Source organism: Bos indicus x Bos taurus, chromosome 15 (genome assembly GCF_003369695.1).
Source record: "Bos indicus x Bos taurus breed Angus x Brahman F1 hybrid chromosome 15, Bos_hybrid_MaternalHap_v2.0, whole genome shotgun sequence".
Taxonomy (NCBI): Eukaryota; Metazoa; Chordata; class Mammalia; order Artiodactyla; family Bovidae; genus Bos; species Bos indicus x Bos taurus.
This window is the reverse complement of record NC_040090.1, coordinates 38,589,880-38,605,771: the sequence shown is the minus strand read 5'-3', so window position 1 is coordinate 38,605,771 and position 15,892 is coordinate 38,589,880. Positions and strand designations below refer to the sequence as shown.

The following is a 15,892-nucleotide window of genomic DNA, read 5'->3' as shown; positions in this document are numbered from 1 at the left end:
TGTATATGTGACATTAATAACCATAATAGATATAACAAAAAAAAATCAGGGGAAAGCTAAGCCTAGGAAGAGGAAATTTCCAGAATAGTAGAAACCAAAAAATTTGAAAAGATGTTCAACACAAATCATTTTTAAAGTTATTTTCAACTAATTAATATTGATAAAGAATCTTGTATAGGTTGATGCAAAAGTAATTGTGGGTTTTGCAGTGTTGAAATTTGCCATTTGATATCAGAATAGATTCTTAAATGTGATTATGTTATACATCATTTTAATGCACATTTCTCACTTTATGTTTTTTTGCTAATGACTTATTAATTGCTGGTTATTTTATATTTATTTTAGACTATGGAATTGATGTTAGACAAAAAGCAAATTCAAGCAATTTTCTTATTTAAGTTCAAAATGGATCATAAAGCAGTAGAGACAACTCACAACATCAACAACATGTTTGGCCCAGGAATTGCTAATGAATGTACAGTGCAGTGTTGGTTCAAGAAGTTTGTGCAAAGGCGACAAGAGCCTTGAAGATGAGGAACGCAGTGGCTGGCAATCATCGAAGCTGATCCTCTTACAACTATGTGAGAATTTGCCCAAGAACTCAATGTCGACCATTCTATGGTCATTCAGCATTTGAAGCAAATTGGAAAGGTGAAAAAGCTCAATAAGTGGGTGCCTTGTGAGCTGACCAAAAATCAAATAAAATCATTGTTTTGGTGTTGTCTTCTCTCATCCTATGCAGCAACAAGAACTCACATACTTCTCACATTACCTAACAGCAATGAACAGTATACTCACATCATAACCCAGCCACACCGTGGAATACTGTCTTTGTTTAATGGTAGTGATACATATTTAACTGTTTGGAATCCAGAATATGGAGTTGGATGGGTGGACTTTAATTAAATACATCATTTTCTTGTAAGCATTATGCAAGTTGCATAACCTTTCTAAGCCTCACAATCCTCACCTATTCAGTGAGGCACTTAGAACTCAGGTGACCAATTTGACACCAACGGGTACTTCTGTGCAGGTTAAACAAATTTTGCACAGGGCCCAGCACAGAGTAGGGTCACCATAAATGGCAATTATTAATATCATCATCTTCATCATCCTCATCATTGTAGACAACAGGGAAAAAGCAAGGGACATAACATGTCCATAATATTTTCCTAGTTTAAATATATTTCAAAATGTTATTACATGGGAATGATGAAAACTAGTAGACACTAGGACTTCCCTAGTGGTCCACGGGCTATGACTCTGCACTGCCAACACAGGGAGCCTGGGTTTGATCCCTGGTCAGGGAACTAGATCCCACAAGCTACAACTAAGAGTTCACACACTGCAATGAGGATCGAAGATCCCGAATGCCACAACTAAGACCCAGCATGGCCAAGTAAATAACAATAAATATATATATATTTTAAAAACTAGTAGACACTTACACTAGGCTCTGTAGAATGCACTGTGGATGTTTCAAGGCCTCGCTCATAAACTTTACTCCACCATCTCCCAACATGTTGTCCGCCAAGCATAAATGTGTCAGCCTTTTGTTGCTGATGAGAACCAAAGACAGATCCTCACAACAAGCTACTGTGAGGCCACAGCTTTCTAAGCTGAAGCAGAAACACAGATGAAGAGGGGTCAGTCAAGTCCCAAAGTGCATGCTTCTCTCCCCTTTTAGAGGGAAGTTAGCTGGTACCAACAACCCCTAAATCTCTACTATAGAAGCAACCTCATCAAACCTACTTAAATCATGAATTTCATTGCAGCCATGGACAAGGTATGGTGAAACAAAATATAAGAGGACAGAGAAGAGCCTGGAAAAGAATGAAAATAAGACCTCTATCATAAACAAAAGAAACGTCTAAAAGTCAAGTGAAAGGGGGAAGGAGGTAGAAGGAGGAAGTCATCCAGGATTGACAAATGAGCCGATTAATGTCAAGACCCAGTTTCCCCACTCAGTTCATAATTATAAGTTACAAAAAAAAACTGAACAAAATGTCTCTGTAGAAAACAGTACAGAAAGACTCACGACAGTTTCTCCAGGTTACACTTTGGATGCATTAAGCCCTCGCACAACAGCTTCACTCCATCATCCAATAGATTATTAGTTGACAGATTCAGAGATAACAGGCTCTGGCTTCTCACGAGAGCCTTAGAGATATTCAGACAACAAACCGTAGTTAGGTCGCAGGATTCCAAGCTGGAAAACGATACAGAAAAATAGAAATGACCACTCCTCAGAGAAGAATTATAACCCCAACTCACTCAGCCACAGGGTGTGGTTTCCCGGTCTTTGGGACCTGTTCTGAAAACCCAGCTTCCCTACACAGAATGAGAGTGATTCATCTGAAGCACAGGGCTCTGACAGACAGTTAGGAAGGGGAGGGGAGGAAGCTTGTCTCTCCCATCTCTACCTCCCCAATTCCTTACAAAATATGTATGAAAGCATTCAAAAGAGTATTTTTAAATAATAATCTGTTTTTTTATCTGGGAGGAATTTCTTTTAACAACAACATGAAGAAGGTAGACGGAAGGATGGCCGTATCCTCCTTATCCTCCTTGCACACTTTGACTTCTGAAACAGAACTGAGATGGGCAGGAAACCAGGGGCGAAAGCTGAAGCAACCATAAACTACTGTCAAGATTTCATTTATTCATGGCAGCCAACCTGTGTTTTCTGAGTAACCCTGTCCTTAACAGTGAAAATAAGAAGTAAATTAGAAATAAAATTAAGTATTTCTTAAAAGAGGAAGGGAAACAACAAGAAAGTAAGAAGTGCATGTAGAGCACTTATTTTTAGAGACTCGTATTTACATACAACTTGGGCTTTAAACATGGCTGAGAGTAATATCAGCTATTTGTAAGCAGAGTCAGGCAGTAACATTCCTGGAACTTGTACTTGTTCTACTTATTCCCTTTAATCAAGGACTTATCAGCTTGAGTCCCTTGAGAATTGGATCTCTACATCAAAATCAGGGTACAGAGCAGTAGGAACAGGAGCAGCTCCCTCCTCAGTCCAGAATTAGTCCTTAGTGGATGACCTAGAACATGACCTAAAGCTGAAAAACCTTAGTTTGTTCTGAAAAGTTGTTATGGACTGAATTGCACTCCCCAAATTTGTATGTTCCCTATCCAGGATGACAGTATTTGGAGATGGGACCTCTAAGGAGGTAATTAAGGTTAATGAGGTCATAGGAGTAGACTCCCTAATTCAATAGAACTGGTGTCCTCCTAAGAGGAGGAAGAGACACCAGGAGTGAGTACATGCCCAAAAAGGCCATGTGAAGACAAAACAAGAAGGCAGCCACCTATAAGCAAGGGAGAGAGGCCTCACCAGAAACCAACACTGCCAGCATTTGATCTCGACCTTCCAGCTTCCAGAACTGTAATAAATAAATTTGTGTTTTCTAAGCTTGCCAGTCTGCGCTATTTTGGGTATTTTATTATGGGATCCTGAGTAGATTAATGCAAAAAGATATTATATCAGCAGCCAACCAGGCAGTTAGGGAAACAAGGGAAATCTTATAAACTAGGTATAGATAGAGCTGTTCCAGACAGAAAAGATATTCCAATATTATGGGATCTGTGGATAAAATATTAAAGCTTAACAGAAAAAGATACATTATACCAAGGGACAGAAAATAAGGACACATATAAAAAACAAAACTAGGAAACAGAAGAAAATGTTTAGAAAGGCTTCTTTTACATTTTAAATGTATAGGACAATGCAGACTCTGTGAAACAAGAATAGCACATCAGAAGTGAGAATGCTTCACATGGGTTCAATCAACCAAAAAAACAAAAATGAAGGAAAAACAAAAACAGAGAACTGAAATCTGTATTTGACACAATAGAGAAAAATCAACATAAATAAATCTAAGAAACTCCCCTAGTAGGAGAGGATAAAAGATTAAGAGGACAAAAGTAAGAATTATATAGGAAGAAAGCTACAGCCATTGACTATCAGTTCAGTTCAGTTGCTCAGTCATGTCTGACTCTTTGCGACCCTATGAATCACAGCACGCCAGGTCTCCCTGTCCATCACCAACTCCCGGAGTTCACTCAGACTCATGTCCATCGAGTTGGTGATGCCATCCAGCCATCTCATTCTCTGTCGTCCCCTCCTCCTCCTGCCCTCAATCCCTCCCAGCATCAGGGTCTTTTCCAATGAGTCAGCTCTTCACATGAGGTGGCCAAAGTACTGGAGTTTCAGCTTTAGCATCAGTCCTTCCAATGAACACCCAGGACTGATCTCCTTTAGAATGGTTGGATCTCCTTGCAGTCCAAGGGACTCTCAAGACTATCAGATGCTCTTAAAAAAGAGACACAGAGACAGCACGTGCAAGAGAGTGAGCCCTGAAGTCATTTTAAAAAATTTAAAGAAATCATTTCTGACAGGGAAAAAACAAAGGTTTCCAGCAGTTCAAAAGTTCAGTTCAGTTGCTCAGTTGTGACCAACTCTTTGCAAACCCCATGGACTAAAGCATGCCAGCCTTGCCTGTCCATCACCAACTCCTGGAGCTTGCTCAAACTCATGTCCATTGAGTCAGTGATGCCATCCAACCATCTGGTCCTCTGTGATCCCCTTCGCCTCCTGCCTTCAATCTTTCCTAGCATCAGGGTCAAAAGTAACAAAATGTAAAGCTAATTTTAAAAAATTCTGAGAACACGAGTGAGAAAGTCTGGGAAGGTACAGCTGAAGTGGCAGATTATTCTCAGACTTCTCTTTAGAAACCTAGATGTTAGAAAGTAATATACCTAAGTCAAAGTGTGCAGAAGAGAGTGGAGGCCTGAGACCCAGATATGCTGTAATTCATCTATGAAGGCAATCCAAGTATATAAAGGAAGTTGGCAAATGTATCATTCACACACACTGCATGAAAACATTAGTTTAAAATTGTACTAGCCAATGGTGCAATGAATCAAAATTAAGATCTTATACAGTGAGAAAGGTGAGTTTAAGAAAACAAAACCAAAAAACTAGCAGTACACACTGATTAAAAATTAAATTTAAAGAATTAAGTATAAATAATTTCTGGAATCATGTGTGTTGCCATGATAGAAAGTTTTAGAAGAGTTCAAAAGGTAGAATATCTAGCCCTTGTAATCCTAGATTAAATGAACATACTGGAAATTATATGACAGAGGTATACTAAATGTATTGCTTTACATAGGGTATTTTAAATGCTGTAATCCTGTTGAATTTGATCAAGCATACATATGAGCGGGAACCCTGAAGAGTAATAACTAATAATTACCAATTAAAAGCAGGCACTATAACTTGCTGGACATGAGACAAAATGCAGCTCATTTATGAATCAAGAAATAGAAGTGGCACTGAAACGTTAAAAAATGCTTCTGACTGGAGATATAAACAGTACATGACCCAGAGTCCCTTTGTTCATAATCTATTTCGCTCTTATCTTTTCCATATTATAAGTTTGAGTTTCTCAATCTCTTTTCTTTGTGCCAATTAATAGAATTTAAGCTATGGACCTCCTAATGCTTGATGAATGAAATATCAGCCTCATAAAAAGAAAATGATCCCTCATTCCCTTGCATCTGCAAAGAAAAGTAGATGGTATCATAAATCAGAAAATATTTTGTAAGAACATTTTTGCTGTGTTTTATTGTTTTATCATAACAAGGGAATCTTATAGGGTACCTGAACCTTACCGATTGTTGCTATGTCTTGTGAGATCAACCTTTAAGTGCTTTTAAGTCTGTAATTTTGATTGCCCTGTATAATAACGTCTTTCTTTCAATACTCAAATTGATATTTTGGAATTCCTAAATGTTACAAATATTGAAAGAATTTTGTTAAATCAGAAAAAAGATTTATCAGTATTCTCATCTCACATTACGATAATAAAAATGTATAATCTTTTTCTAGAGTTTGAAGGCCCTGTCTTATTATTAATATGTAATATCAATCACCAGTGACTCAATCACCAGTGACTCAAAGGGAAGGTGAGAGCTGAGGTTTCTGACTCCATACTTAACCCCTAAATAATGAACCAGCAAAACAGAGAAGATGCACTAACTTACTTTTAGGTCTTGCTGGAGAACCAGTCTCTTAATGTTGCCACTAAAATGAGGCCCTTGGCTGAAAACTTCCAAAGCCTCTTTAAAGTAGACACATTATAATTTTTATTTTTTTGTTGTTCTTATTGATTGCTGTCTGTGGCTCTTATGAGTTGTCATGGGACACTGGTCCATAAAATGGTCCTTAGGCAATGGGACTGACAGGAAGGAATCTACACTCCTAGAATAAGTTATCTCAGTTCAAGAGGTGGTCAGGGTCGAATTTTATCTGATGGAAGCTGCTACAGCTTCATTCATGAGTTGAGACCCAGTGGAGTTAAGCTCTCCTGTGCTACAGGATTACGGTAAGAAAACTGCCACTCAAAAGGCATCACCCAAGAAAGCCACCATTCCTCGGTGAGGAGGACCTGCTGTCCTAGAGCATTAACTCTTGGGGAGCTCAGAACAGCTGTATGAGTGTATTTATCTTTTCTAAAAATGCGTGTTTTATTTGCAGGTTATTTCTTTTTGTTGCTGAGTATGAGATGAGTTTTCTGATATGAACTAGAAATTGAGATACAGCAGAATGGAGTTGTTGCCAAAGCAGAATGGTTGCAGAAGTTGTCTGTTATCCACATAGGGGCTGAATGTACCACAGGTGCCAGGGAAATGATGCTCACAAGAGAAAGGGCCTTTCCATTAGTGGGATAGGCTTCATGGGCCTGTTCTAAAGTGAAAGAAAGTGAAGTCGCTCAGTCATGTCCGACTCTTTGCGACCCCGTGGACAGTAGCCTGCACCAGGCTCCTCCGAGCATGGGATTTTCTAGCAAGAATACTGGACTGGGTTGCCATTTCCTTCTCCAGGGAATCTTCCCGACCCAGGGATTGAACCCAGGTCTCCCGCATTGTAGACAGACGCTTTACCGTCTGCACCACAAACAAGATAAATCATGGGATAAGTTAATTTGGTCCAAAATTTGAGACTTAAAATGTCTATGGGACTTCTCCCTGATTTTACGAAAGTGAGAAATAAAAATGCACACATGGTTTTTTAGATCACACAAGGTTTTCCATCTCTTTAACAATAAATCTAAATTAAAGAACTTAAATCTCTTACAGTTCTCTTATAGATCAAATTATTATGCTAATATTTAAAAGAATATAAATGTAAATCTGTGTGTATAATTTAAATGAGTTAAATAAATGACATCTTTATAAATTATAATTTTATAAATCTTGGAATCAGATAATATTATAAACATCATGATATCTGGGTCAAGCTTTGAGATATAAAACTGTTTTGCTAAATTCATAGTTACCAACAGTGATTATACTATCATCAGGTATGACCTAAATCAAATCCCTTATGATTATACAGTGGAAGTAAGAAATAGATTTAAGGGACTAGATCTGATAGAGTACCTGATGAACTATGGACGGAGGTTCGTGACATTGTACAGGAGACAGGGAGCAAGACCATCCCCATGGAAAAGAAATGCAAAAAAGCAAAATGGCTGTCTGGGGAGGCCTTACAAATAGCTGTGAAAAGAAGAGAAGCGAAAAGCAAAGGAGAAAAGGAAAGATATAAACATCTGAATGCAGAGTTCCAAAGAATAGCAAGGAGAGATAAGAAAGCCTTCCTCAGCAATCAATGCAAAAAATAGAGGAAAACAACAGAATGGGAAAGACTAGAGATCTCTTCAAGAAAATTAGACATACCAAAGGAATATTTCATGCACAGATTTCATGCACAGAATATTTCATGCACTCAATAAAGGACAGACATGGTATGGACCTAACAGAAGCAGAAGATACTAAGAAGAGGTGGCAAGAATACACAGAAGAACTGTACAAAAAAGATCTTCATGACCCAGATAATCACGATGGTGTGATCACTCACCTAGAGCCAGACATCCTGGAATGTGAAGTCAAGTGGGCCTTAGAAAGCATCACTACAAACAAAGCTAGTGGAGGTGATGGAATTCCAGTTGAGCTCTTTCAAATCCTGAAAGATGATGCTGTGAAAGTGCTGCACTCAATATGCCAGCAAATTTGGAAAACTCAGCAGTGGCCACAGGACTGGGAAAGGTCAGTTTTCATTCCAATCCCAAAGAAAGACAATGTCAAAGAATGCTCAAACTACCGCACAATTGCACTCATCTCACATGCTAGTAAAGTAATGCTCAAAATTCTCCAAGCCAGGCTTCAGCAATACACGAACCGTGAACTTCCAGATGTTCAAGCTGGTTTTAGAAAAGGCAGAGGAACCAGAGACCAAATTGCCAACATCCGCTGGATCATCAAAAAAGCAAGAGTTCCAGAAAAACATCTATTTCTGCTTTATTGACTATGCCAAAGCCTTTGACTGTGTTAATCACAATAAACTGTGGAAAATTCTGAAAGAGATGGGAATACCAGACCATCTGACCTGCCTCTTGAGAAATCTGTATGCAGGTCAGGAAGTAACAGTTAGAACTGGACATGGAACAACAGACTGGTTCCGAATAGGAAAAGGAGTACGTCAAGGCTGTATATTGTCACCCTGCTTATTTAACTTATATGCAGAATACATCATGAGAAACTCTGGGCTGGAAGAAGCACAAGCTGGAATCAAGATTGTCAGGAGAAATATCAATCACCTCAGATATGCAGATGACACCACCCTTATGGCAGAAAGTGAAGAGGAACTAAAAAGCCTCTTGATGAAATTGAAAGTGGAGAGTGAAAAAGTTGCCTTAAAGCTCAACATTCAGAAAACGAAGATCATGGCATCTGGTCCCATCACTTCATGGGAAATAGATGGGGAAACAATGGAAACAGTGTCAGACTTTATTTTTTTGTGCTCCAAAATCACTACAGATGGTGACTGCAGCCATGAAATTAAAAGATGCTTACTCCTTGGAAGGAAAGTTATGACCAACCTAGATAGCATATTCAAAAGCAGAGATATTACTTTGCCAACAAAGGTTCGTCTAGTCAAGGCTATGGTTTTTCCTGTGGTCATGTATGGATGTGAGAGTTGGACTGTGAAGAAGGCTGAGCACCGAAGAATTGATGCTTTTGAACTGTGGTGCTGGAGAAGACTTTTGAGAGTCCCTTGGACTGCAAGAAGATCCAACCAGTCCATTCTGAAAGAGATCAGCCCTGGGATTTCTTTGGAAGGAATGATGCTAAAGCTGAAACTCCAGTACTTTGGCCACCTCATGCGAAGAGTTGACTCATTGGAAAAGACTCTGATGCTGGGAGGGATTGGGGGCAGGAGGAGAAGGGGACGACATAGGATGAGATGGCTGGATGGCATCACTGACTCGATGGACGTGATTTTGAGTGAACTCCGGGAGTTGGTGATGGACAGGGAGGCCTGGCGTGCTGCGATTCATGGGGTCGCAAAGAGTTGGACACGACTGAGCGACTGAACTGAACTGAATGTCAAATATATTTTCTAAACCTACTCATTGATTTTGGAGGCTCAGAGTAATGTAACATTTTAAGAATTAGTTATGTGTGCTTATCTAAATGCATATACAGAAATTAAACTTCAAAGACAGAAAATAAATTACTTTCTTAACAATACTCTGTTACCATTTCTTGTTCATATTACTCAAATTATAGTAGCAAAATCTTACAGTTCCCTTATAGATCAAATAATTCCCCCAAATCAATGAATTGTCTTATGTCCCATATTATATGCATTTTAAAAGTTAGGGCTTAAATGTTTAAATGATACTTCATTTAAACCTTATTTGGGGTGATTATGAAGCTGTATAAATATACATATGAAGGTTTATTAAATCTGATGAATGAAAGATTTCTGTGAGAGAGAAGAGAGGATTGGCAGTTCAGTTTTCAAGTCTCTGCCTGCTGTATCACCTATGCAGATGGCAGAACTTTCAGTTTCAAAGTGTATACTCTCACTTTGCCAAAGTCTGTGCATGTTTATCATGGCTCATTATGCTTTGGGCTCTTAAGGACTGTAAACAAGTGTAATAAACTGCAAGTTCTTCAAGCCTGGAAAAGCAAACATTTCTACTGGACCATATGCACTCTACCTATTAATATTATAAAGTATTCTATTCTACTTAATAATAGAGCCAAGATTGTGACTCTATTTGATATTAGAGTGGATATCTGACATTCTCAAGTACCTTCTGTTTATATTTGGCAACTAGTCAGTTTCTTCTAGCAACCATTTTAGATGCTCTCTTTCTAGAATGTTAGTCCTAACTCAAAACCTTTGAGGATCTAAGGGGTGTTTTGCATTTATACCATTTTGGCATTCTTCAGGTGGCTGTTTGGTGGAACCAATGATTGCTCCCTCACCTTGCTTGTAACCACAACAGCAGAGTACAGGCAAACTAAGACAGGATTCCGGGCACAATTAGGCAGTAAATGCATGTCCAACATCCCCCCTCCCATGTGTTCAACATATTTTAAGAGCTACCCTGTTATCACAATGTGGAAGAAGTTATTAAGACAGGGAGACAAGATCTTTCTCCTCTTGTGGGGGAAAACCTTTGGTAAATATCATCGTGAAATATTCACACGAAAATTAGTGATTGTGTGTACCTTTCCAATATGTTCATTTGCAAGGGCTGATATGAGTCTCTTTACAATTTAAATCGTTTTAAAACACTATTTCTAAATTTGCTAAGTCCCTGTAGCAATTGGGGATCATATTTGGTGAAACAAACTGGCAAAGACCCACTAATTTATCAACACTTTCGCTGCCCGCATCATCTACATTCAGCAGGGGGAGTGAAATATCAAAATGCAATTCTAAAATGGTAAGCTCAGCATGATCTATGCCTGAACAAGGCAATCGTGGCCACTCAGGCTGTTTCTAACTCTCATAACAGGAGGCCTAAAGCAAACACAGAACTGGAGTTTTTCCTAGGAATATTTCATGATATGAAATGTTTATGAGACTGATTACTCCCCAGTGGCCACCCACACTGAGAAAACATCCAGTCCTACAGAATAGAGTGTTAGACAATATACAAAGCTCTGATGACTTCTGCCTCCAAACATTCTACGCACTGGTGCAACAGCCCTGTAATAGTTGACTTGGAGAAATGGTTTCCTATTTGAAAGTCTAACACTTGGGCCTACATCAAGGTTCATCAGTGGAATGCCTTATTCAAATCTCAACTGATGAAAGGAATCTTATCACAGCCTGCTGATCTGTCAAGTGCCAAGGCATTTTTCTTGGCTCCATGGCTCCCACTACAAGAAAACATCTTTCCCTCCATTTAACAACCCTTTGCTGCTAATATGTTTTATGCTTGGACAGAGGAGAAATTTCCTCAAAGTGACCTAAAATGTCCTTGTAGTTGGTAAAACCAATACCCTAGGCTGGCCTGCTGACAATTGAACTCTACACATGATTAAGAATTAACCAAAAACTTTTGCAGATATCCTGTGAATTTCATCCCGTAAAAACTGGTGAGACTTTAAAAAATCCCAATGATACTTTTGCCTATTGTTAAAAAGAAGGTCTTGTTTCAGATTTCACTGGTTTTTGTCCACATAGAGGTTATAATTTGCTCCCCACAAATACAGCCTTACCTTGGCCCTTCATGTATCAAGGTTCAGTCTTGCTCCCCTGAACTGAACCTAAGGATTTCAAAAACTTCTAAGGTAAAACTTACTGTAATGATTTTTTGTTTTTCTTTTTTGGTTGTTTTTATTTTGTGAGAAGTTGATTTAAGTGCCTTTCCTTGGAAAATAAGATCTTTCTTGAAACCTGTTACACAATGTGGAGACCAAGTATGATTGCTAACCTTCTCACTTTTGTAAAGAAGGTCAGGCCTGTCAGTAGTGTGTGAGAGCTAGCAAGTGTCTTGACAGCTGCTGCACTGATCTTCCTCAACTTTCTGACCTGGTCACTGTGTTGCAATTACAAGGTAAGGGGGATTCATTATCCAAAATTAAGTTAAAAAAGTTTAGTCCACCACAGCATTGCACACCCCACCCACCTGTGGTGCATTCTTTTCTGTGAGAGTTCAAAGATACAGTGAGTATGCCTGCATTTAAATATGAAAAACTTACAAATTCTGGGTCTGCTCCCATTTTTTCCCCCAGACTTAGAAGATGGAGACACAGAGAACTATACAATGGAGTTCTTCAGTGGGGGAGGTGGGAGGAGTTGTAGGTCCTATTGGGAGGAAAGAAGCCTGAATCTATTAATCCCTGCTATTTTGTATCAGGAAGTAAATTTAAGTTAGCCCAAAGAATAGCAAGTCCAGGCTGTAAGAGTCTATTTGGACAGACAAAAGTCTCAATTATAAACACACACACACACGCACAAAACTCATGACTTACCTTAGACTCTGTAGTTTACAGTCTGGGTGTTTCAAGGCTTCACATAATGACTTCACTCCATCATCCCCTATATCACTCCCTTTCAGGTCAAGATGTATCAGATTCTGATTGTGAGTCAAAGAACCAGAGATACCCTGACAAAGGTCAGGGAAAGAAGTAAATCTCAACCTTCAGAAGAAAAATACACAGGAGAGATTACATCATCATCTCTGTCCCTGATTACAACATCCTTTTCTTTTCAAGCCCAGCTCTTAGACACTGTCTAACTATTTCTGCCATCTCTTATTTGACACTAGGTTTCTCATATTCCAGGTCAAGATCATATACTCAGGATTCAGCATGCTGCCTAGGAAAAAGACTGAGTTATGACTTAGATGTCCATTATATCCTGACAACCAATACTCTCAATTTGTTTTTCAACCTTGAAGGAAAAGAAGGTGTAACATAAGGAAAGCAGAAGAGGGTTCTTTTTTGTTTGTTTTTTTTTAAACTCTTTAGTCTTAGGAACAATGACCAAATATTATTGGGGCTATTCCAAATACTGCATGACAACATTAATTCACAACATTAATCCTTTAAATAAGCCAACGTGAGTTCACAGTTAATATCAACTATTTGATATGCATAATTAGCAAAACACATTTTTTCAAAATATTTCCTGTCACCTCATGGGCTTTGTTAGGTGTAGAGAGAGAGACAACGGAAAGCAAAATATGAAGTAAGTTAAATCGGCCAATTTTTAAGTTTCCATCTAACTTTGTCAGAGACTTAAGCCTGGGTCCTCCAGTGCCACTGCTGGCCCCAAATGCCCAGTATAGTCATATTTCTAACCGTTCAGAAACCTGTGATATCATCTCCCTTCACTTTAGCAGAAGGCAATGGCACCCCACTCCAGTACTCTTGCCTGGAAAATCCCATGGACAGAGGAGCCTGGTAGGCTGCAGTCCATGGGGTCGCCAAGAGTCAGCCACGACTGAGCGACTTCACTTTCCCTTTTCACTTTCATGCATTGGAGAAGGAAATGGCAACCCACTCCAGTGTTCTTGCCTGGAGAATCCCAGGGACGGGGGAGCCTGGTGGGCTGCCATCTATGGGGTCGCACAGAGTCGGACACGACCGAAGTGACTCAGCAGCACCTTTCACCCTCACCCCTCATCCAGCCAAGCACACCAAAAGAATAAAGCTTTATATCCATTTAGAGTGCTAGGTATCATCATATAGTAAAGGTGCCTAATGCACTCACTAAACGTAAGTTGAAATCCCTTGTCAGGGAAAAGGGATTTGAGTAAGGTGATACTAAGGTGAGAAAGACTGAGAGCCGTCTTCATGGTGTTATCCCCCATAAGAGACTCTCGCATTCTAAAAGAGGGAGCCATTTAAGCCCAGAGAAGACACTGCATGCTGCGTTGTCTCAGTTGTGTCTAACTCTTTGCTACCCCTTGGACTGGAGCCCAGCAGGCTCCTCTGTCCATGGGATTCTCCAGGCAAGAATACTGGAATGGGTTGCCATGCCCTCCTCCAGGGGATCTTCCCGACCCAGGAATCAAACCCACGTCTCTTAAATCTCCTGCATTGGTAGGCAGGTTCTTTACCACTGGCGCCACCTGGGAAGCCCCAGTATCAGCTGTTGTTGAAATTTGAGTTGGTGGCATCCAGTGAAGGGTCACTGTGGGGGAGATGAAGGCGGGTAAGTGAAAAGGACTTGACTACGTCATCATCACATATGGGCATATGTCAACAACATTTATAAATATATGCAAGACCAGACTTCATCTACTTACTTGAGATTCTAAGGGAAATATTTAAAGGGAAGCCTGTTTCCTGAAAAAAGAACATTCATCTCCAGTGCTAATGGAAACAACAAGTCTCAATTATTTGTTCAGCATTCACTACATATTACTGAGCACCAATCAGGCATTGGGCACACTGATGGGCATCGAATACAGAGACAAATAGGACAGGTTCCAGCTCCTGGTGGAGCCAACAGACGAGAGATGTGAACAAGCAAATGTAAAAAAGTGGTAGGGTATCTAAAATAAAATGAAGATATAAAAATTTTGAAAAGGAAATAGCAAATGTTGGCAAGGATGAGGAGCAGCTGGAACGTATACACGATGCAGGCAAGATTATAAAATGGTAAAACCACTTTGAAGAACTGGTTGGGAATTTTTTAAAAAGTTAAATATATATCTATGAGCTAATAATTCCATCCTTAGGTATTAGCCCAAGAGATAAGAACATGTCATAAAAAAAGGTTGGTACAAAATATTCATAGAAGCCTTATTCATAACAGCCATAAACTGGAAATAACCCAAAGATCCATTAATAAGAAAATAAGTAAGCAAGTTGTAGTACATCATTACAAGGGAATGCTAATCAGTAATTAAACGAATGATTGAAACATGCAATAACATGAATTTCAAAAAACCTTTTGTTGAGCAAAATAAGATGAACACATGAATCAATCTAAATGAGTTCCAAGAATAGACAAAGCTAATGTACAGTCATAGAGGTCAGAAAGTGGTTGCCTTTACGACAGGACAGAGTGAGAGAAGTAAATAGAGAAAAGATTACATGGAAACTTTACGAGGGGAGGGAATTACTCTCTATCTTGTTTTGGGTATTTGTTACAAAGGTATATGCAACTGTCAAAACCTAATCAACTAAACACTTAACATCTGTGCATTGTATTGAATGGGGAAAAAACAGAACTTATCTTTGAAAATGCTTTGTTGACCTGAGTAGAATGCCTTAGTTCTATGTTCCTTTTTATCTAGAAAATTCCTAATCAAGCCTCAAAAACCAGGTCAACCACTTCTATGCTCTGTGCAGTTTTCCCCAGAAAAAGTTACTTATGTTCCCACAACTCCAGACGTTTCCATAGGTGGTGTTCTTAAGAGTATTTTATGCAGTAGATTTTAATTTCTGTTTACTACTAGTTCCCCCTAATGAGTAGGAGTGGGAGGTGGGATAAAGAAAGAAAGAAAGAAGAACTCCATGTTCTCATGCCAGACTTACCGTAGTTTTTGTAGTTTACAGTTTGGGTGTCTTAGCTCTAGATTAAAAATCTTCATTGCTAATTCATCAAGGTTGCTGTGACACAAGATCACTTCTCTCAAGTGTTTGTTTGTATGAAGCACAGAACAGAGGTCTTGCCACCAATGAAAAATGTGACTGCCAGCCCTTTGCCTAAATGATTAGAAAAAGAAAAGACCAACAAATCTGTTTCCGCTCAGGCAACTCTCAGAAGATGGTACTGAGTGAAAACAAGTGTCCTTTGCTACTCAGTTAGGAGTAACTCAAAGGAGTGGTTGGAATTTGGAGTCTACATACCTCAATTACTAGAGGAAAGGCAGAGGGAGAAAGGGCACTTACAGGAAAACAAATGGCTTTTTGGTAAGGTAAACGGGCCCCTTAGAGGAGAGCCTGAAGATATCATGGTGATAATAATGTCTGAGTGTGGTGCCAACTGCTGCCTTCACAAAGACAAGATTAGAGTTATTCTGGGGAGGGGATTTATGACAGCTAATTTAAAAAG

General features: G+C 39.2%; 1 protein-coding gene across 1 annotated transcript in view; it reads right to left on the bottom strand.

Moving 5' to 3' along the window:
• NLRP14 (NLR family pyrin domain containing 14) overlaps positions 1 to 15,892 on the bottom strand; it is a 38,142-nt gene that overhangs the window by 12,908 nt on the left and 9,342 nt on the right. The window contains exons 4-7 of the mRNA XM_027561944.1: positions 15,373 to 15,543; positions 12,355 to 12,522; positions 2,039 to 2,209; positions 1,449 to 1,619 (exon numbers count right to left, since the gene is read on the bottom strand). Coding sequence (XP_027417745.1) covers positions 1,449 to 1,619; positions 2,039 to 2,209; positions 12,355 to 12,522; positions 15,373 to 15,543 — 681 coding nt within the window. The remainder of the gene's footprint in view (positions 1 to 1,448; positions 1,620 to 2,038; positions 2,210 to 12,354; positions 12,523 to 15,372; positions 15,544 to 15,892) is intronic.